Raw genomic sequence first — 22,942 nt, forward strand, 5'->3', positions numbered from 1 at the left:
TAGAATATTAAAATACAAGGGTTTTGATGATAAATTATGATTGTATACATTTTTTTTTATGTAAACCAGATTAAGCATTGTTGACCCATTTTTAAAATGTCTTCATTTAATAAAATTGTAACCCCACAAAAACTAATTATTAAAATAATTATATTAAATATATACGTATATATATATATATTATATTAAAGAATAATAATTAAAAAATTAGTCATAAAAAAGAACATTTGTTAATTAATTTTACAAGTTTTATTTCATTAGTTAGTTTAAGGACACATTTGAAAATGCTGGGGGTTTGTTGTGCTTTTACTTTAACTGCACTAGCACTGTCAGTCCTATTTTTAATCACATAAAACAGTACAGACAGTAGATGTTTGATTTATTACATACCATTACATTGTTTTCACAATTTCATTTCAAGTGTATAGCTACCAGTTTAGCATTGTGCTAACTGATTTAAGTAATCATGGTGATTGGTTGTTAGATTAGAGCTTGCTGCTAATTGGATGTTTGAGTTCCACCACCACTTTGCCAATGTTCTTGCCGCTGTACAGGTAATCGATAGCTCTGTACACTGACTCCAGTCCCTCAAACCTGCCCCCCTCATCCCTCCACCCATCATCCACCACGCACATCAGTGCCCCCTCCTGCTGCATCTGCACCAGGCTGCGCACACTCTCTATGTACTCTGAAAGGAAATGGGGCAGGAAGAAACCCCTGACACTGGCTGATTTCTGCAGCAGTTTGGCAGGCAGTGTGGCTCCTCTGATAGGTGGCAGGCCTGACTCACTCTGATAGCCTGAAATAAAACCCACCAACAGTAGCCGGCCATGTTGCGCCAGGTTATTGAGAGCCAAGTCAAATGTGCTCCCTCCTACTGACTCGTACACCACATCCACGCCTTTAGGGTACTCCTTATGCAGCGTAGCGGCCAGGTCTTCCTCCTTGTAGTTGATTGGCCTGTCACAGCCAATGCTCTTCAAAAACTCCACCTTTTCGCGGGTGGAGCAGGTGCCCACCACATGGCAGCCGGCTCTTTTGGCAAGCTGGATGGCATATTGTCCGGTTCCTCCAGCAGCAGCTGTAACCAGCACTGTCTCACCATGTTTAAGTTCTCCGAGCCGCTGTAGGGCAATAAACGCCGTGGCTCCGCTCACCAGCACTGCTAGTGCTTCAGGCCGAGCTGCTGGCAATGGCACTGCCTTCTTCATGGGTACAACTGTGTACTCAGCAAAAGCTCCTTCACTCACATACGCTACCGTATCACCCACAGTGAAGCTGGAACTGGCACTCAAACCCAGTGCCACCACTTCTCCCACAGCCTCGAACCCTACAGGAAACGGCGGGGTCACAGAGGGGTCGTAACGTCCTGCCGAATAATTAATATCAGACGCGTTTATTCCAACAAATCTGCAAAAAGAAAACTACATTAGTTATAAATAAATTCACATTAAGTATTTACTACATAAAACATATAAACACAATACTTATTAATAAATAAGGTCACAGTATTCCGTACAAAAAATGTTTTTTACAGTGTTTTACAGCAAAATGAATCCAATGTACGGAACACTGTGAGGTAAAGTCACTTTAACAATGCTAACACGCTGAGCTAAGCTACAGCGAGAGCTCTACAGTTACTGACCGGTTTCGAATGAGCAGATCCCCGGGCTTACTGATGCTCGGTACTGGTACCGTAAGAACTGAAACCGCATCTCTGAAGTTCGGACTTAGTTTGGTCACCAGCATTTTCTTCATGCGGCTCGGTATTGATGATCGATTATAATCCATAAAGTGATCAGAATATGACAGATCAATCACCCTGCGCTTCTGTACAACACTCTGAACTGATCTGAGAACAGCTTTATACCCAAACTGAACCGCTAAACCAAACATTTTATAAGACTTAACCTTTATTCTCTTGAACTTTCACTCAGAACCGAATTATAAAACCTGTGTGATCCTAAATTACACATTAGTGCACTAGCAATTCACACTTTTTACTTGTGAGAGCGGATTGAAACACAACCACAGGCTGGGTTCCGTAATTTTAAGGCTGTGTTCTAATTCACACTCTGCTGTACCGTGTGCCCGTGGTGTTAGTTCTATTCTCACACACTATTTAGTGATGCAGTGTGCGGATTGGAACACAGTCGGTAATGGGTTTTAAAAACACACTGCACGTGCAAACATATTTATTTATTTATTTATTTTCTGTATTACCACCGCTTTATTCTGTTCAGGGTCGCGGTGGGTCTGATTACTGGGCGAAAAGCAGGTCGCCAGTCCATCACAGTGCAAACTTACATTTTATGTTAGAATATTAAAATACAAGGGTTTTGATGATAAATTATGATTGTATACATTTTTTTTTATGTAAACCAGATTAAGCATTGTTGACCCATTTTTAAAATGTCTTCATTTAATAAAATTGTAACCCCACAAAAACTAATTATTAAAATAATTATATTAAATATATACGTATATATATATATATATTATATTAAAGAATAATAATTAAAAAATTAGTCATAAAAAAGAACATTGCCAAAATGTTTGAAATGATAGAATATATGTTTTGTGTTACCAAAGTGTGTGAACTTTAGATTTGAACTGTATTATACTCAATCATTCGATGTTTATTATTAAAGTTGTTTATATGTTAGAGATATGAGCTATAGAAACAGTGTTCATGACTTTACACATTTTAACTTTTAACAAACATAGATTAAAAACACACATCCATGTATATCTAACCCATACATTTATTATTTATAGTAGATTAATATAGTAGCACCAGCTGTAGCATAAACTGTTAATGTTGTTGTTGGTGGTTAGAATCAAACCACATTAAATGTAGGATAGTGTTTACGTTTAACTATAAAAAAATAAAGTTATGTTCTGCCTGTTAATTATATAATTTTATGTGTAAAACCTGTGAAACGATAATAAATCTACACTAGCAGTCGGAGAGTTTCCCTCAGATCTAAAGTGAAGGAAGCTGGGCGCCATGTTGGCTCGGTACACACTACACCTCAATCAGAACGAGACTATGCCGCGAGGACGGCCTCGCAAACACCGGGAGAACCCCGACAATCTTACAGGTAAAATTGATTACGGCGACCCGGATAAAATCTACAGAGTGTTGGGAACGTAAAACTGCCCACACTGTGTGTTAATGCTAAAAATGAGTGAAGATAAAAGCAGATAAAGATTGTGTATATAGTCCCCGAATCTAGCAGCGTGTGTACTGTATGTTTGAGTGTGTGTGTGTGTGCGGAATGATATAGGTAACACTCCGCTGATGTGTAACACTCCGCTTCATACACCGACATAGTTCCTTACACTCCGGCTCTCCAGTTGTTAAACTGTACTTTTGTTACTTTAATGTTGTTTAAACGCCTTATTTACCTCATAAATGTTAATAAAGTGATGCTACGTTAAATCTACCATCACAATACTTGTGTTAGGTGCTAATGCTAAGCTATGTTAGCTACATGACTTTAGGTTTGGGTTACTTTAGATGTGAGATACTAAGCTAACGGTCAATAAATGATCTCAGATTGTCCCCGAAGTTTTGTACATTAATATAACTGATTATAAGTAACTAATTGGGTATCTCTCAGGTAAGTTAGTATAATTTAGTTATATATCCTAAGAAAACTGAGTCTAGTGAATTCATTCTGAGGTAAAAGTATGGTAATTAAACTTAGTTTTTTTTAACTTAAGGGTTTTTTTTAATTTAATTTATTATTAATGGTGTATAAAAACATTCAAACTCCCTTTGGTAAAAAAAAAATCTCAGTGATAGAATGATTAAAGAAATCTAGGGTAAGAAATCTGTAATATTGCATCCTTTAATTGATTCCTCAGACATTTTTGCGTCAGTGTGATGATGCAGCAGGTGGATAAATACTCTTAATATTTTAAAACCATTTTTTATTTTAACCTTACATAAAGTGTAAAGCTCATATCCACTGGCTGACATGCAGCCGTGCTGGTGAAAACAGAAATCCATACAGTGGTCGGTAATCTTGCCTTGCATAGATTACATTTACTCTTACTTCTCAAAACATGCAGAAGGTGCATTGGCTGCCCAAAATCTATTCTAGATGCAAGTGAGTGCATTTGTTAGTCTGTGATGCCCCGCAATGGATTTGCTTCTTGTTCTGGTGTGTTCCTCCCCACTAATTCTGTGGTTCTAGAACTGCTGCAGACTCTAAATGAACAAATAAATGTTTGGAACTCTGAGATGCCTCCAGCACTAGCAAGGTATTGGAATTTCACCACTGTATCATTGCACCAGGCTGTGTTGGATTCCTTCTGAAAGCTCATTTGAGAACATTTGTGCCATTAATAAATGAATGTCAGTGTGTGCCGTGTGCTGCATGTTCATAAAAGATACCATAATAAACTAAAAACCATGATACTCTTGATTTGGATTTTCCAGTTAATTAATGGTCATTTTACATTCCTGTCCCTCTCTCACTGGTCCTTGTCCTTTTTGGTACAAAAGCAGCAGAAGGGGTGCAGGGTGAAAGCGTGAGCAGTGTTGAACAGCGGTGCAACATCTGTACGCAAACCTACAGCTCAGAAGGTCAACTCCTCAAACACCTTAGAGAACATGAAGCTAATGACAAGGTACAACACAAAGCATTATAGGTCATGTACTTACTTACCTATAATCCATCTGTGCCTAGTAGCGATTAACATGGTAATCATTTTTTTGTTAATTGAATATGTTTTAATAACCAGACAGTATTTGAATGTCCACACAAGTCTATAGTGTAGATTACATTTGTGGTAGATGTAATGTTAATTCATTGTGTGCAGTGTATAACACAGGTTAAAATATCAAAATCATACACATAGAACTGTTATTCTGTACATAACTACCATAACGGCAGATGCATGTATAGCGAATAAAAATCAATTTGTTGCAGTGTGTAGATTACATTTAGATTTCATGTAATTAATAAAACCTTTATCCAAAGCCATTCACAACTGTGACTAAATACAGTGCAAGGAATTTAGGGTCAAGAGCCTTGCTCAGGGGCCTAACAGTAGAAACTTGGTAGTGGTAACAACTTTCTGACCCAATTCTTTAGGGTATTAATCATTAATTTAAGTTTACACATAATTAAGTTTACTTTATTTTATTACTAACCTAGTGTGTTAATATTCAATAACCCCAGATTGAAATAAAGTTTTTAGCAGGTTAATCAGTAGTGTTTACTTACTGATTTGTATCATTAATGTAAAGATCATTTTGTTTATCATTAAATTCTTTTGAATGTTATTGTGTGTTTGTGTGTGTAGCCTTATCGGTGTGATGAGTGCTCCCAGTCATTTAACGTGGAGTTTAATCTCACACTGCACAAGTCAACTCACAACACAACCGAACCCACCTGCCCCGTATGTGAAAAAAGGTTTTCACGCGTCGCCAGTCTTAAATCTCACATCATGGTGCACGAAAAAGAGGAGGTGAGATACATTCTTCTACATCTCATCTACATTTACCACAAGTATAGATGCAGCAGCACAGGTATGTGTTCCTTCTGTTTTACCTGGTGGCATAATAGTACCAAGCCCTTCTCAAGACCAACAAAAAAAAAAAAAATCGGGCTGTGTCTAAACAGCATTATAAATAGTATTAAGTTGGTTTACTACTAATAGTGAATATACTTAGTACTGTGTGGTTTAAGTACCTTGTCATTTATTTAGAATGCAAATCTATTTGTAACAGAAATGTATACAAATACAGAAAAGCTGTTAGTTTCCTTTTAAAACATTCATTGTAATCAAATCTCTTCTGCTTTAATCTGTTTGCTGTTGTAATATAAAAGGTCCTGTCTGAAGATTTAGTAAGTATTTAAATGAAAATGATTATAATGATATAATAAAGTATTTAGATGTTAGCTTTCTAAAACAGTTGTTTCAGGCTTTTGCTGACATACAAAACGGCACTATTATGAGCCAAGTTTTACTGCAGGGAACACTGACAGCCATTGTGTTTACATGTTTACATAAATAACAACAAGAATAATCGTGACATAACTGTGTGTCTATTAGAACCTGCTGTGCTCAGAGTGTGGAGATGAGTTTGTTCTGCAGAACCAGCTAAATCTGCACCTAGAGGAACATCGAAGGGAACTTGCAGGAAGCCAAATTTATAGCTGCAGAACCTGTAATGCAGAGTTTTCCTCAGCCAGTCAACTAAAAGAACATTCCCGCACTCATGGCAAGATCAAGTCAGTATGTGTGTGTGTGTTCAGATGAACAGTGGTAATGTAATTACTGCAGCTACAGTTTTTTGTATTTCGTATCTGTTTAATTACACATGTGGGTTAGGGTTACTCTTCATTAATGTTTATTTCTATTATGGGTTCACATTAAATACTGACGCTCAGTCATTTATTAAAAACAAAATATATATATACATTTGGGCACAATTTGGACATGTTCACTGTGGGGTGTACTCACTTATGTTGCCAGCTATTTAGACATTAATGGCTGTGTGTTGAGTTATTTTCAGAAGACAGTAAATCTACACTGCTATACAAGCTGTACACTGACTACTCTAAGTTATATCCAAGTTTTATTTCTATAGTGTTGTCCCATGAAAAGATATAATAAAATATTTGCAGAAATGTGAGGGGTGTACTCACTTTTGTGATACACTGTATATATAAAATCGTTATTTGTTGTGAAAAGCTGCACAAATAAAACAATATTTATGTGTTTAGTGTTTTTGGAATCTCAGGGCCACGTTTTATTTACTTGTTGTGTAAATGATGGTGGTTTTTGGATTTGTCACCCTCTAGTGTGAACATAGTGCTTCTAACAATATCACGCAACATCAAAAAAACACAGCAGTGTTTTTCTGTTACAGCTGTAAGTTCTTATTGTTGGGTTTGTTAGTAGCTTGTTAACGTGTGTGTGTGTGTGTGTGTGTGTGTGTGTGTGTGTGTGTGTGTGTGTGTGTGTGTGTGTGTGTGTGTGTGTGTTTCAGACCGATCATGAGCTGTTCAAGGAACTATAAGAAAAACATCGACCGCAGTGGCTTTACAAACACCTGCCATCACTGCGGCAAAACATTTAAAAAACCCAGCCAGCTCGTCCGACACATCCGCATCCACACAGGTACACACACATACACAACTGTATGCCCACATACACACAGTTGTGTGTATTAAAGTGGTTCAGTGGGGCATTATTTTATTAACAAAAGTATCTTATTAAAGTAAACATGACAACAAGCTTTGAAAAACTGCTAAAGGAGGGTTTAATTTAAATTCTTGCTACCTTTACATACAGGCTTAGTGTGACTATGTGTGTGTGTGTGTGTGTGTGTGTGTGTGTGTGTGTGTGTGTGCGCGCATGCAGGCGAGAGGCCCTACAAGTGTACACACTGCGGTAAGGCCTTTAACCAGAAGGTGGTGCTGCAAACTCACATGATCCGTCACACTGGAGAGAAACCACACCTTTGCATGCTCTGCCCCGCCTCCTTTTCCCAAAAAGGAAATCTACAGTCACATGTGCAGAGAGTGCACGCTGAGGTACCTATGTGCGCTGTTCGGGTGTCAGTAATCTGTGGAACAGAGCTGCAGGTTCTACTCTGGAGTCCTTTATACTCTGTGTTTAGAGATGATAATGTGTCTGTTAGTACACCGGGGCTGAAGGTGACATGATTTAAACCTGCTATAATGCAGGACATGCGACATGATTACCTGCATCATGCTTTCTCTAAAGTCAATACTGACATCCAGTACAACCACTGCTGTTCTTCATAAACTAGTGAGTGGACCTGTGAGCAAGTTTACTTAGGAATAATTTATGAATATTTGCCATCAAAAGGAAATGATGAGCATTTTTTAACACATTATTTAGTTTGTTATAGTAATTTTAGGACATGGCTGGTGAGAGAGGCTGATGGTAACGGTGCTTTTTACTTTGTGCTGGAATTATTAAACAGACATGTTTCTGAGTTGTAATAAATGTTACTTTTACCAAAGTTCTAATAACATGGTAATAACGTGCTGTTCTGGTATGAGTGTATCAGGTGCAGCAGGATGACCCCTCAGTGTCAATGCTGGGAAGAGAACATTGCTAAATACGTATATAAAGCCGAGGAAGATGAACATACATAGTGCATGAAAAAAATAGATCGCTCTAGTCTCTAACTGTACTCAGACAACCAGCTTTAGTTCAGTGGTTGAAGTATTGGACTGATAATCATATGGTTGCTAGTTCAAGCCCCACCACCACTAAGTTGACATAATTGGGCCCCTGAACAATCTCCTTAACCCTTAATAGCCTGAATTGTATTTAGTCACAATTGTAAGTCACTTAAAAGCATTTGCTAAATGCAGTAAGTGTAAAATGTAAACAGGGTATGTGTACATGGGTACAGGGTATGTAAACAGGGTACATTTAAACAGTATTTAAACAACATTGTTCAGAGCATCAGATTGGCTACAGTCAGTAGTTGTATATGACAAAGTTCATTTTTATGGTAGTCTTAGCTTATAAAAAAATCAATACATCTATGTATCCAATATGTGTTCCAAATAAAGTGCTCAGTAAGTGCAGGTGCCAATTATTGATTATAATTCTGCTTAGATAGATAGATTGCTTTATTGATCCCAAACAGAAATTTGTGAAATGCTTAAAACGTTATAATTCTACTTAAATATAGTAAATAAAAAGCCAGGTCATTAATATAAGGAGTAAAAACTTTTGATCTATTTTATTTTATTTTACCTAAATTAGTTTATCCTATTACAAAGTTTAAAAAGTTAAACTTAACGTTCTGCACATAGATTAATAAATTGAACACAAATAAACTGGTGAATATATTAACAGGAGTTATGATGGATAAAGTAATGATAGTTAGGGTTATAGTATTTATCATATAGAATTTATTATTGCATCGTATTGTTCTTTTTTAATGACTGTTAACTGTAAATCCTGGTGAATGTGTGCTTACATCATGCTTTAACCACAGTGACACAGGATCCTGAATCATTTAGATTTATTAACACAGTGCAGAGTCAGTGTGAGATAGAAACCTGCTTCTCTGTGTGGATCTCAGACGGCAGGCGTGGCTGTGTACCCCTGTATGGACTGCAGCTGTGTGTATAAGAAACTGGGCAGCCTTAACGCTCACATTAGCAAAATGCACATCTCCATGATGGAGGTGGAGGAATCAACTATCACACAGGTATGCCTCTCTCTCTCTCTCTCTCTCTCTCTCTCTCTCTCTCTCTCTCTCTCTCTCTCTCTCTCTCACCTTAGCTGATCCTAATTGTTTTTGAATAACTTACTACTGCTGCAGGAGGGGGCGGAACCTGTGCAGGAAGGGGGCGGGGCAGAGGGAGCGGAAGGTGTGACAGATGTGATACAGCAGCTGCTGGAACTTTCAGAACAGGTAACAAGCGACAGTACACAGGCTCCTCCCCCGGGACCACCCATCGTTATGGAGACAGCTATCAATCAGGACATCCTACAGGTGAGACCAAACATTCTGTGCTACTGGACATCATTTATTTGATGTTTACACTCATTACCAGATAAGCTCACATGAACATCGCCACATTACCAGTGTAACCCTCATGGTTAGGAGTTCGGGGTGCGACAGTAAAACTGTTACAGCTTCTGTTTGTGTTTCCAGCAGATCTGAACAATACACACTGTATTTCTGTTATTAGGTGTCATGAACACTTGCAGGCTGTATCATTAAATGCTTTTACTGCCATCCGTGATTTTTCCTACAAAGACTTTTGAAAGGGGTGGATAGACATCTAATTACTTCAGAACAGATAACAGCATTTTTATTGTTCATATAGGGAAAATGTTATGATTTTGTGCATAACTAAAGAAAACTATATTAATCATAGAAAAACACACCCCCTCTCAGCCTCTGAATTACTGAAATGAAGCCCCCACCACTGTTAGTTACTTGGATAAATGCATCCCCTAAAGTCCATAAGTGTTTTTACAAAAATAAATCAGATGACATAGAGTAATGTTGTAATCACATGGTGTGTGTTTATAATTTATGTGTGTGTGTGTGTGTGTGTACAGCAAGCTTTGGAAAACAGCGGACTAAGCGCTTCAATGCCAGTTCAGTCAGCGACCCAGGGTGGTGCTGCAGTTCCTACCCTCACCACAGTGGGTGCCAATACTCACCCCACCCCAAAACATAGTACAGCATCCAAACTGCTGAAGAAGGAGAAGAGAAACATCTTTAAAAAGACGGAGCAGATCCCAGGTCAATAAAGCCATACAGCATAAATTCACTCATCTGCACAGTGTGTGTTTATCGATTATATTGATTGGTGCGGTTGTGTATCGATTATATCAACTGTTGTATGTATGTGTGTGTGTGTGTGTGTGTTTAGGTACCATCAGGGAAGAGTGTGGGGTGCGTTGGCATGGGTGCCCGTACTGCTGTAAGGAATTTAAGAAGCCAAGCGACCTGGTGCGTCACATCCGGATTCACACACACGAGAAACCGTACAAGTGTGCACAGTGTTTCAGAGCTTTTGCTGTAAAAAGCACCCTTACCGCCCACACCAAAACTCACACTGGGATCAAAGCCTTTCAGTGTACACACTGCCGAAAAAGCTTCTCCACCTCTGGTAGCATGAAGGTGCACATGCGACTGCACACAGGTGAGATGTATACCTGTACAAAGCTCTACACTCACTTTTGAAACACACATAAATCTGTGATTTAATCCTCTTTTATATCCAATCATGATTCCATCACCTGTTACCAACTCACCTGTGTATTGTGGAATATGTTTTTAATTACAAACAACACTGCAGTTGATCAGTGAAACACTCCTTCTGCTTTTTTTGGTTAAATAAAGACCCAAGAGAATTAACAAATAGATTCTTCTTCTTTTTACAGAATTTTGCTAAATGTTCCATATTTTCTAGAAATAGAGTTTGTACAGTAATATAGAGTTGGTGCTGCTCTGCTGCTACACCAGCCTCCTCTCTTCTGAGAAGCTGTCCACTAAATGTTAGGTCCAGCACTGATGTTAAGGCCTGGTTTTATGTCGGCATTAAAATTCATGCACTGGATGTTGGAGTTGGACTTAAGCTCAGGGTTCTTCTGATCACTGTGTGTTTATAATGTGACATGTTCTGTATTTTACAGCTACAGTTAATCAGAGAAACACCGCTAATGTTCCATTATAATGATAATTAATGCTGTAAAGTAGCTAAAGGCAAGTTTTGTATTAAATACATTATACAATTGTGTGTTTGTATGTGTGTACAGGTGTGCGTCCATTCCCATGTCCTCACTGTGATAAGATTTTTAGGACGTCAGGACACAGGAAGACTCACATTGCCTCTCATTTCAAAAACCTGCAACAGAAGAAACACAAATTCACTCGTAAACCCAACCGTGCCCGCTCTGCCAAGCACAGCCTACCCCTGCCAGACATCCAGCTCCAGGAACCCATCCTCATCTCTGATATGGGTATACAGTATAGATTGAAGCCTGTGTAAATTATTATTATTTAACACATAATGACTTGAAATAAGATGGTATCTGATCTTTAGTGTGTTTGTTCTGTAGAAGAAGATATAAAAGTTTGTTCCTCTGCATCTCTATGTTAAGATGTGTAGTTATTCTAAAGATTACTGATACTGGTCTTGATTGATTCCAACATTTCCACCTGAAGAGAATTAAGGTATTGTTTTGTTATTTTTCTGGTTTGCAGGACTATTACAGAATCCGACCCCCCGTGCAGCATTGCAGCAGTATTTAAACATTGTGGAGAGCGATCGGCCCTTCAAATGCACATTCTGTAACAAGGCCTACAAGAAATCCAGCCACCTCAAACAGCACGTCAGGTAAATCAATGTACACATTTCATAGATATGAAATACATTTTGTAATGGTAATATAGAAATGTTGTAGTAGTATTTATATACTTTTTACTTATTTTTTTAATCCTGTGCTGCCACCTATCACATTCTTTAAAATTTAAATGTGCTGATATATAATTCATTGATATATTTTTATATCTAAATCCTGTGATGCTATGTATCAATAATTTTCTCTGTATATTCCGTGCGAGCCATAATGCAACGAAATTTCGTTCTGCGTACACTTGTGTATAATGAATGACAATAAAGGTTGTCTAAGTCTCTAGTTTGTATTTTGAGGTTATAGGTGCAGTTTGAAAGTTTCCTTCTGTTTCCCTTGTTATTTATTTGAGTGAAGTTACCTTCATCCTGAGACCAGAGCCACCTCATATTCTCTCTATCTTATCTGTAGCTTGAATTAGTTCGCTTTTTAACGTGTAGTTATTTTACATAGATTACTTTCAAAAAAACACACGTTGATCAAGGTGCTCAGGTGGCACAGCAGTTTAGTTAGGGTTAGGGTTAGGGTTAATTTACCAGTATTAATGTTACCATTTTAAATACATTGAGTAGTAAGATTTAAGACACAGGCCTTTACCTGACAGACAGCACACAGCACTTACAGACAGCACCTCTCCTCTGCTCTGTTTGACTAATGTTTTGAAAACGGTGTTTGTAATAAGCGTAAAATTTTAAAGAACATTTTCATACTCTGGAAAGTGTTGCTGTAATTTATCTGTACAGCTCTGTGTGTGTGTGTGTGTGTGTGTGTGTTTTTTTAGGTCCCATACAGGAGAGCGACCATACAGGTGTGTGCAGTGCAGTAAGGAGTTTGCATCATCAGGGGTGTTGAAGGCTCATATCCGAACCCACTTGGGGCTGAAGGCGTATAAATGTCTACAGTGTGACACCACCTTTACTACCAGTGGCAGTCTACGCCGTCACATGACCACCCACAGTGACCTTCGACCCTACATGTGTCCTTACTGCCAAAAAACTTTCAAATCTTCCCCAAACTGCAGAAAGCACATGAAGACCCACAGGTTAGACACGCACACACTCACATACACCAGATTGTCCTGGAGTGATGATGATCGGATGAGGGTTATTAAACCTCCTGTACCTGTGTGCAGGTATGAACTAGCTCAGCAGCTCCGACAGCCACAGGGTTTATCTGAAGCACCGCCTCTAGATGACCCAATGGGCAGCGCTAACACAGTGTCACATGACCTGCAGGTAGACTCTTCAGGACTTCCCCCACCTAATTCCGTTATGGTGGCAGAGCCTCAGACTATGATGCAGGTGGTAAATGGAAACCAGGAGGTGGTAATGCAGAATCAGCTGGAGGAGGGGCCGATGGTACAGGATGCAGGTGAGACACATGCATATCATCACAAAAAGTTTTAAACCAGGTGCCACGCCCACTTAAGTGTGTCATCACTGTTTCCTCCACAGAGTCGTATGTAAACAATCAGCAGATCAGCCAGTACGATGCACAAACCCTCCAGCAACCTTCATACAACCAGTCTGCACTGGCACAAGGTTTCTCTCTTTCACACACACACATATATACACACACACACACACACATACACACACATACACACACACACTATACAGTGAACCCAGTAAGTTTTCACAATCCGTAACGTTTTGCAAATATTGTGACTTTGATTTTGAATGTAATGTAATTACGATTTAACCATCAATCAAGTGTTTATGGGGTCAGAATTAAAACCCTTTTATTCACCAAGTACATTTTCACATTCACATGAGGAATTTAACTTAGTATAAATTGGTGGCAATCAAAATACTACAATATATATATACTTACTAACAGCTTATTTATGAAGGGGATAAATAACCTGTATTCCCTTGTAGGCACTTGTAGGGCAGTTGTAGCCTAGTGGTTAAGGCACTGGACTAGTAAGCAGAAGGTTGCCGATTCAAACCCCACCACTGCCAGGTTGCCACTGTTGGGCCCTTAAGCAAGGCCCTTAACCCTCAATTGCTTTAACTGTATACTGTAAGTCGCTTTGGATAAAATCGTCTGCTGAATGCCGAAAATGTAAATGTAAATGTAGGCTGACTTTTCCCCATCAGAGAGGAACCTGATGTGGGTGGTGCATCATCATCATGTTTACTTGTCTACAGATTTGTTAATTTGGCTCTGTAGGTGTACTGCAGGGGGTCCAGAAGTGGGTCAGTAACACTTAAAGCACTTTATGACCACATCGGTCAGGGTGACAGGTCTGTAGTCGATGAGTTCTGTGGGGTGGAATGATTATTGATGATTTGAAGCAGGCTGGTACAAGTGTCTCCAGTAAGCTACTAAAGATGTAAGACAGTTGGTAGAGTAATGTTTGTACTTCTTGTGTATTTAATGTTATTTAAAGGTAGCAAAATCTAAACACAATTGTGTGTGTGTGTGTGTGTGTGCAGGTGTAGGTTTCTCTATCTCTGAGGGATTTACCCAGCATCCTCCTCTGACGTCAGTGCAGCAGCTGCAGGATTCCAGCACTCTAGAATCACAAGCTCTAAACTCCACATACACACAGAGCTTAATGAATGTACACAGCACAGAGGTACACACACCTACACATGCAGAGGTACACACACCTACACACAGAGGTACATGTGACTGTCACATTAACATTGTGCGTGTGTGTGTGTGTGTGTGTGTGTGTAGCCAGCTGGGTTATTGCAGGGTTCAGGTCAGGCTGACCATCAGGATGAAGAAGAAAGCAGAAAGAGGAACTACAGGTGACACATATTTACTTTTTCATCTGTTTATGTTTATGAGGGTTAGGTTTCTGTTAAGTGTAGTAATGAGTGTACATTCTGGAGAAGCCAGTGGGTCTTACTTGTTTAGTCATTGCACTTTACAATTCACTTCCTGATTCATCATTGCATATTCGTCATGTGTGTGTGTAGGTGTCAGGTGTGTGATAAAGGCTTTAAGAAGTCGAGTCACCTAAAGCAGCATGTTCGCTCTCACACTGGAGAGAAACCCTACAGCTGTAACCTGTGTGGGCGGAGCTTCGTCTCCAGCGGCGTCCTTAAGTCTCACCTTAACACACACACAGGTGAGAGGAGTAAATAAATTTGGGAACAAATAGACCATCAGACACCATGATCTTGTTTTATTTTATATTAATCACCTGCATTATCCTGGTCAGGGTCACAGCGGTTTCGGTTTCACCGGGAAACACTAGGTGAAGTGCAGTAATACCCTGGGCACCAATCCATCACAGGCCTTCTTATTTAGATTTTTTTAATTGCTGATAATCAGTTATACTGTATATTGTTCTGTTTCAGATTAACAATATTTTATTATGTTTATTTGTAGTAAGTGTGTGTGTGTGTGTGTGTGTGTGTGTGTGTGCAGGTGTAAAGGCATTTAAGTGTAACGTCTGTAATTCCTCGTTCACCACTAACGGTAGCTTGAATCGTCACGTGGTCATTCACCTTAACACCAAACCATTCAGGTGTACTCTGTGTGCCGAAAGTTTCCGGACGGTCCCTCTGCGCCGCAAACACATGAAGCTCTACCACACCATTGGAACTCGAGGTAACTGCTGCATTTATTACAATATTACAATTATATTGTAACATTATAATAATAATGTAGTCAGTGTTGTTCAGTTTTACTGTTAGAAACTAAAATAAAGAGTTTAAATCTAAGGACCAGTATTTTACTTCATGCACTATGTTAAATAAAAATAACCAGTGAGATTGATTTTTCTGCTGATCAGCCCTAAACAGCCAACGTGCCAAATTCTGAAACTAAGCGCACAGTGAATTTCTTTAGGTCTTTTACAGCACCAGTGTTATTATCAGTTTATCCAGTTTCACCTGGTACAGCTGATATATTATTGATTGTGATTAATAATTGTAACTGCAGTTCTGGGTGGAGATGAAGCTGGTGAGGATGATGGTGGTACAGACCCCTTGTTGAAGAGAAGCAGGTTGTGCATAATCACATTTTCGGAGGAGCAGGCAGCTGAGTTGGCTCAGAGCAACCCGGGCGCTGAAGCCTCTGTCTCTGAGAAGGTTCTTGTCCAGTCCGCAGCCGAGCGAGATCGAATAAGTGAGCTCAAAGAGAAAACGTCACTGGAGATTGAACCCAAACATGCTAATTGCTGTCAGTTCTGCCCCAAGAGCTTTAAAAAACCCAGTGACCTTGTCAGGTATGCACACCTATACACAACTACACACACACTTTACATTGAGTTAAATTCAGCCAGGTGGTGAATTTAGGTGGTGTGTGTGTGTACAGAGGGCAGTTAATGTGCAGTTAGGGCTCTTTAGTGTTTTTCAGTGGGCACAGGGGTAAAGTGGTTGTTGCTAGGCTGGGTCTGATTTTTGGAGAGGTTAGGGTGTATGAGAGTTGGAAGCTGTAATCTGGTGATTTGTTGTGCTGGAGTTTTGTTTCTGTTCCCTGATGTGAGCATGATGTGAGTCTGGTGAGCATTGTTTTTGTGTTTTTTTGGATTTCTTTGTTATAGGCCTGTTGCTTAATGTTCAGTTTCTCAAATCTGTAGCTTCTGGTCTTTGCTTACACAACAGCAATTCAGGCTACAGAGACAGGCATGAAATAAAGTAAGTGTAATATAGGATTAAGCATTGTGGTGCACCAGTGGTCACTCTTATGGAGGAAACAATGTAGTATTTAATTATTTTTTAGTCTGACAACACTGTGTGTGTGTGTGTGTGTGTGTGTGTGTGTGTGTGTGTGTGTGTGTGTGTGTGTGGTTACAGACATGTTCGTATTCATACAGGAGAGAAACCATATAAATGTGATGAATGTGGCAAGAGTTTTACAGTAAAATCAACACTGGACTGTCACGTCAAAACTCACTCGGGTAGGTCAAAACACACACACACACACACACACACACACACTGGTACACACACATACGTTATACAGTACATAAATAGTGCTGAACATGGGCACATGTTCCTACGTAAAGGAAACAGATTTGTAGTAAGAGGTATTAGTGTAATGTTTCTTCACTTTTTTTTTTTTTTCAAATATACATCGATTAATAAGTTTAAATGAAACATCGTTATACATTATTATAAATGTTTTATGATAATTATTATTAATATTATCACCATTATTATTAAGGTGATTATTATTATTGGTATTATAATGATGTTAATATAATATTAATTGTTACTGTTATTACTATTATTAATAATTCTAACAGTTTTTTGTAATTATTATTGTTGTTATTACAGGACAGAAGTTGTTTAATTGCCACATGTGCAGCACATCGTTTTCCACTAAGGGCAGTTTAAAGGTGCACATGCGCCTCCATACTGGCTCCAAACCCTTCAAATGTCCCCACTGTGACCAGCGCTTCCGCACCTCTGGTCACCGCAAAACACACATGCAGGGACACCTGCGCCCGGGCAGAGACTGCAGGAAGCCCAGACGAAACCTGCAGAGCCATCCAGCTACCCAGAACCCCACAGGGCAGACGGCCCCACCCACTGCTACAGAAACACTACCCCCTGTGGGTCTGTTGCATAACACGGGTGCTGACCCGAACATCTACATCCACAGTAATCCTGTGCTGACAAGTCAGTATGATCCAAACCTTCTGCAGCAAGGCATTGTGGGTCAGACCATCCTTCCTGCTACCATGTCAGGTAATACACACACACACATACTGTATATGCTGTACATCATAAATACCAGCCCAATCTCTAGACCTGAACCCCTTTTGGTAGGATAAATTATCCTCGACAGATCATGGCTTAGCGGTTTTAAAGAGACCACACTGTCAATACGGAATGTACTGAAAAAGTAGCGAGCAACTGAAAGTGTGGCTGATAAAACTCTCTCTCTGTGTGTGTGTGTGTGTGTGTGTGTGTGTGTGTAGCGAGTGGGGATTTAACAGTGAATCTAGCTGAAGGTTTGGCCACGTTAGAGGGGATTCAGCTGCTCTGTCCAAATGTACAGATATCTGGCCTTGATGCAGCGAACATCAACAACATCACTCTGCAGGTACCAATACACCCCTTACTACACCCCCCTATACACCCCTCCAAGAACACACAATCACTGAGGCTTAATAATAAAAATATGGTTGTGTGTATGTGTGTGTGTGTGTATGTGCAGATTGATCCGTCTCTCTTGCAGAGTGGTGTGTTAAGTGTGGATTCCAATTTGCCCAGCCACACCAACACACACCTACTGACAAGTGACACCACAGGACATACAAACGTAGTGATTCAGAACACTGGTATTATCGGCAACCTTGAGCACACAGGTATCACACACAAACATACACTCTCTCTCTCACACACACAAAGATTTTGTCTCATGAAGGACCAGGTCAAGATTTTAATGTAAATGTACCAGACAATACAATATGGTTCATCCTAAATGCAGAAACACATCCTGTACATAACACCAACCAATCACAGAGGAGTACTCATCACTCACTTACTTCTAGAATCAATTTAGAGCAGCCAATCCACCTTCTTCATTTACATGTGCTGTGTTTAGAAGATGCTTGTATCCAAAGCAACTTACACTTGTGACTGAATACAATTCATGCAATTTAAGGTTAGGGGCCTTATTCAGGGGCCCAACACTGGTAACTTTGTGCTGGCAGGGCTTAAACTGGCAACCTTCTAATTTGTAGTCCAGTACCTTAGATATTAAACTACCACTACCCTTCATACTTGTTTGTTTTTGTGTGCGTGCGTGCGTGAGTTCAGAGCAGTTGGCGCAGGTGGTTGGAGCATCGGCACTGGTTGGCAGCAGCACTACAGGAACACCCGAGATCACACTGACCATCAGCAACACACACACACACACCACCAACACACTGACCAGCACTAACCCCGAGATTACACTCACCATATCAGGTACAATCTCTCTCTCACTCACACACACACAATAATAAATGTTATAATAATAATAATAATCTTTCTTTGCAGGTCAGGATCTGATGGCTCCACCTTGTGCAGGAGTAGAAGTGGGTGGGGCTTTGAGATTGGCCACACCTCCCTCCAGCAGCAGCTGTCTGACTCTCAGTTCTGATCAGCTCCTCCCTCACAGCCCCGCCCCCTCTGGCATGGCTGGTTAGTTCTACACCTGCTTAATTTAACCACACCTGAGGAAGGTCCTTAGTACATCATTATTAAAGTGTGTGTGTGTGTGTGTGTGTCCTTGTGTATGTGTTACCATAGTTACCAGGCTGACTCCAAGCACCTCTCTGCCACAAAACCTGGTAATGCCACCTGGGGGGGTGGCCAGTGACAGTAGTGTTACACTTGCACTGGCGGATACACAAATTCTGGATGCAGTCACACTAAACCTAAACACGCAGGTAAACACACACATACACACACACATCTTGAGCAAATAAAAGGAATTAGAAATCATCTTGCTGTTTCACTTGCTATCTACATGTAGCAGAGTTAAGATGATAGCTAACATACGCTAATAACTACAGAATAAACACCAATCATACAGCAATCCTTTATTTGTGTGTGTGTGTGTGTGTAGGGGCAGCAATTTTCCTCTCCTGTGTGTGAGCAGGGATCATCAGTGCAGACAGCCAGCAGTCCACAGGTTATACTGGTCAGACATACACCAGCAAACACACCTGAAGGAAACAAGGTAAGTGACAATGTGTGTGTGTGTGTGTGTGTGTGTGTGTGTGAGACCACATATCTGAATGAACTTCTTTAAAGTTCTCATAATTGTACAGCTGAAATAATTAAACACTGGGCAAAAGACATCAATCACAATGCTTTGGCCACACACCCAGACATGGCCAATCACATGGTTAGTAACAGGTGAGGGAATCATGATTGGGTAAAAAAGGATCCACTGTACAAGCTATGATGGGGTGTGGCTCACCACTGTGTTCCGGGGGAATCAGACGATGGCGACCACTAACTGTTTAGCAGCTGAAGTCTCATGAAAGAAAAAATTAAGAAAATAAACAAATCACATAAACTCGTGTTTATGGAATTAACAAAATGTCTCAATATGTTGTAAATGTAATAAATATTTATTAATAGAAACTCGTTAGCAGAACTGTTTTTACTCTCCACAGTACGTAAAATATTTGTTAAATAAATAAAAGCTCAAATGGAAAATGTAGAGATTTTAACTTTAAAATGGTACCTCGTGTGTCTGTATTTGTTTCGTAGATCTTTAGAAATGCAGTGTAATTATTGTAGAACACTTATGTTCTGTTTAAAAGTATTTGGGTGTGTGTCTGGTGTGTGTGTGTGTGTGTGTACAGTATCAGTGTTTTTTCTGCAGTTTGTGTTGCGGCTCTGCAACAGCGCTGCGGCGGCACTGCAGGACGACACATGGGAAAGAGCGCTGTTACATCTGCACTGTGTGTAATAAAGCATTCAAACGCCACACCCACCTCAAGGTGAACATCACTCACCCACCCACTCACTCAACCATTAACTCAGCCACTCTCTTACCCACTCATCCACTTGACCATCGTTTAATTTACTCACTCACACACCAACACACACACATGCACTTACACATTTATGCTGTATTATGTGTGTGTGTAATGTGTGTATTGCAGGAACATGAACATGTGCATGTAAATGGACCAACTCTGAGCTCTCAGAAGCCGCGAGTGTTCAGATGTTCCAGCTGTGAGAAAGCTTTCTCTAAACCCAGTCAGCTCGAGAGACATGTTCGTACTCACACAGGTAAAAACACACTTCTATACACACACATACACCATACACAGGTATACACACACACATTAACACAAATGCTGAGTATTTCAGTGACTATCTGTACTATATTACACACTAGAGCAGGTCTCAGACCAGTGGATTCTGTATCTGGACTCCATGTTTATATTTATTATTGCTCAGCATTACTGCTAATATAATCCCTGCTGGTCTCTGACAAAAACACAGCAGCAGCGTGTATCCTGATACACAATCAGCTTGTTCCTGACACCCTGTTCTGTGCATTTATTCATACTGTATGTAGTTATATTAACTGTATATATTTATAGAGTGGAACTTCAGTGCTTGTCAGCAGGATGTAAATATAATATTCACACACCTGTTTTAATCATAATAAAATTAATCTTCATAACACTAGACTGTGAAATGCACATGTGCAGGTTGAATTATAGATGATCTGATCATTATTTGAATGTAAACAATATGCTTCTGATGATTCAGCTGCTTCTTCCTAAAATGAACATGTTAAAGTGCAAACCATAGTGATGTTCCTTTAGAGTTGAGGATTCAATAATCTGCTTTACACACTGCTGAATTTTATCAGTGATCAGAATGTGTGTGTGCACGCGTCCCTAGGTGAGAGGCCGTATAAGTGTGAGCAGTGTGAGAAGGCGTTTAATCAGAAGAGTGCGCTGCACATTCACACAGTGAAACACACTGGAGAAAAACCCTACAAATGTGAGGTGTGCAGCATCAGCTTCACCCAAAAAAGCAACATGAAACTACACATGAAGAGGTCACACACTTACGGTCAGTCATGTGGTCACGTATGGACATGGTAACCATGAGATAGCACAATCCTTCTACAGTTAACATTCAGATTGTGTTCTTCAAATAGATTAGTTTCCGTTTAGTTGTAATATTTTATTATTATTGGAGTGTGAAACATTAATTATGTAAAATGATAGATGTACTTTAGAAATAAAAAATACATAATATTAAAAAGAAAAATAATGAATTAATTTCCATTAATAATAATGATAGAGCTTTACATTTCTGGTGTGGGTTGGTGGTGTGTGTGTGGTGTGTATTTTTTACAGCTAAACAAATGGAGGCGGGTCTAGATCAGGAATGTGCTTCTGTGACGCAGGGAGCCTGCGGAGATGAATCTGCAGCAGGACTTGAAATTGATGCCACAGCACAGGAACCAGCAGGAGAGTGGCAGTGCCCAATCACCGTCTTCCCCTGAACCCCAACACACACTCATGAACACCCTACAGACACACCCTAAACACTACAGTTCCACCCTAAAAACTACACCATACACCCTAAACCCTATGCCATACCCCAACTTTACCAACTTTTTTACCTTTAGCTCATGTGTGTAGTTTAAAGTTCTTAATACGATCTATCAGATTTAAACATGGATTAGATCAGATGCGTCTCTATATTTATGGTGTTTAAGATTAGAAAACTCATCATACACCATAAAAACTCCAAAGAAGTCACTGCAGAGTCTGATCAGTACAGTCTGAGAGGATTGAAGGTTTATTCATGTTTTTAAAGTTCTACATTAAATCTGCAGGTTTATTAATGACCGCACAAACGAGTGTATTTAATATTATTTAACTGAATTATAAAAACTTGTTCTTTTTTAATCAGTGATTAGTTGAGTGTAAATAATTTATGAGCATATCTGATACACTGATTTAATTAAATATTGATTTATTAGATTTGCTGATTTATAAACTTCTGATATACCTTTTGTAAAATATTTAAGAATAAATTTTGCTTTTTCAGTAATGGTGTGATATTTGGTTTGTAATGAGACAGAATAAAAGCTAAAAGGACTTTGCTGAATTATGTGAATGTTAAAATCTAACATTTAAACCAAGTTAGAAACTAAAATTATTTTGGTTAATGAGACTCAGCTAAGAGTTTGGGAGCGGGTGCGGCCTGACTGTTTTTAATGAATGATCCAATTAGATTAGACTTGATTCGAGTAAAAGCAACCAAAATAAATACAATAGTCAAACAAAAAACTATAACAATATAAATACAATTCTTATGATTATATGCCATTATAGTGTGAAAAGAAGTGTGTGTGCTGCACAGCTCGAGGGTCCTGGGTTCAGACCTCACCTCTGCTGTGTGGAGTTTGGTTTGTTTTCAGTCTGCATGGGTTTCTTCCACCTGCTTTAGTTTAAGGAGACGTCCATCCAAAATTACACTAGTTTTAGTATGATTGAGGAACTCTGATTCGTAACCCCCTTTTGATTGGACTGAAACTCTCCCAAAATTTACTTTCATCCAAGAATTCCAACAGTTTCCTGAATGTGTGGTTTTTATTTTACTTT

The 22,942-nt window shown here is 39.4% G+C and overlaps 2 protein-coding genes across 2 annotated transcripts; one reads left to right on the forward strand and one right to left on the reverse strand.

Moving 5' to 3' along the window:
* Positions 1–234: 234 nt before the first annotated feature.
* Positions 235–2,462, reverse strand: LOC134305880 (prostaglandin reductase-3-like). Its single transcript, XM_062990219.1, has 2 exons — positions 1,646–2,462; positions 235–1,410 (listed from the first exon to the last, which is right to left on the reverse strand). Exons 1-2 carry the CDS (start codon positions 1,894–1,896, stop codon positions 486–488), a joined length of 1,176 nt encoding a protein of 391 aa, XP_062846289.1. The 5' UTR covers positions 1,897–2,462; the 3' UTR covers positions 235–485.
* A 529-nt stretch (positions 2,463–2,991) lies between these two features.
* On the forward strand, positions 2,992–22,532 carry LOC134305885 (zinc finger protein 236-like). The gene is made up of 32 exons (XM_062990225.1): positions 2,992–3,104; positions 4,517–4,641; positions 5,320–5,484; positions 6,073–6,251; positions 7,013–7,143; positions 7,387–7,559; positions 9,095–9,223; positions 9,338–9,511; positions 10,087–10,273; positions 10,404–10,676; positions 11,293–11,496; positions 11,741–11,873; positions 12,671–12,931; positions 13,022–13,260; positions 13,344–13,430; positions 14,331–14,473; positions 14,578–14,651; positions 14,823–14,974; positions 15,277–15,459; positions 15,793–16,078; positions 16,650–16,753; positions 17,133–17,546; positions 17,780–17,904; positions 18,019–18,169; positions 18,624–18,773; positions 18,846–18,989; positions 19,098–19,237; positions 19,417–19,530; positions 20,165–20,302; positions 20,468–20,597; positions 21,222–21,395; positions 21,686–22,532. The coding sequence occupies exons 1-32, from the start codon at positions 3,011–3,013 to the stop codon at positions 21,832–21,834; spliced, it is 5,325 nt and encodes a 1,774-aa protein (XP_062846295.1). The 5' UTR covers positions 2,992–3,010; the 3' UTR covers positions 21,835–22,532.
* The last annotated feature ends 410 nt before the right edge of the window (positions 22,533–22,942 follow it).

The sequence above is a fragment of the Trichomycterus rosablanca genome, unplaced genomic scaffold, assembly GCF_030014385.1.
Source record: "Trichomycterus rosablanca isolate fTriRos1 unplaced genomic scaffold, fTriRos1.hap1 scaffold_156, whole genome shotgun sequence".
NCBI lineage: Eukaryota > Metazoa > Chordata > Actinopteri > Siluriformes > Trichomycteridae > Trichomycterus > Trichomycterus rosablanca.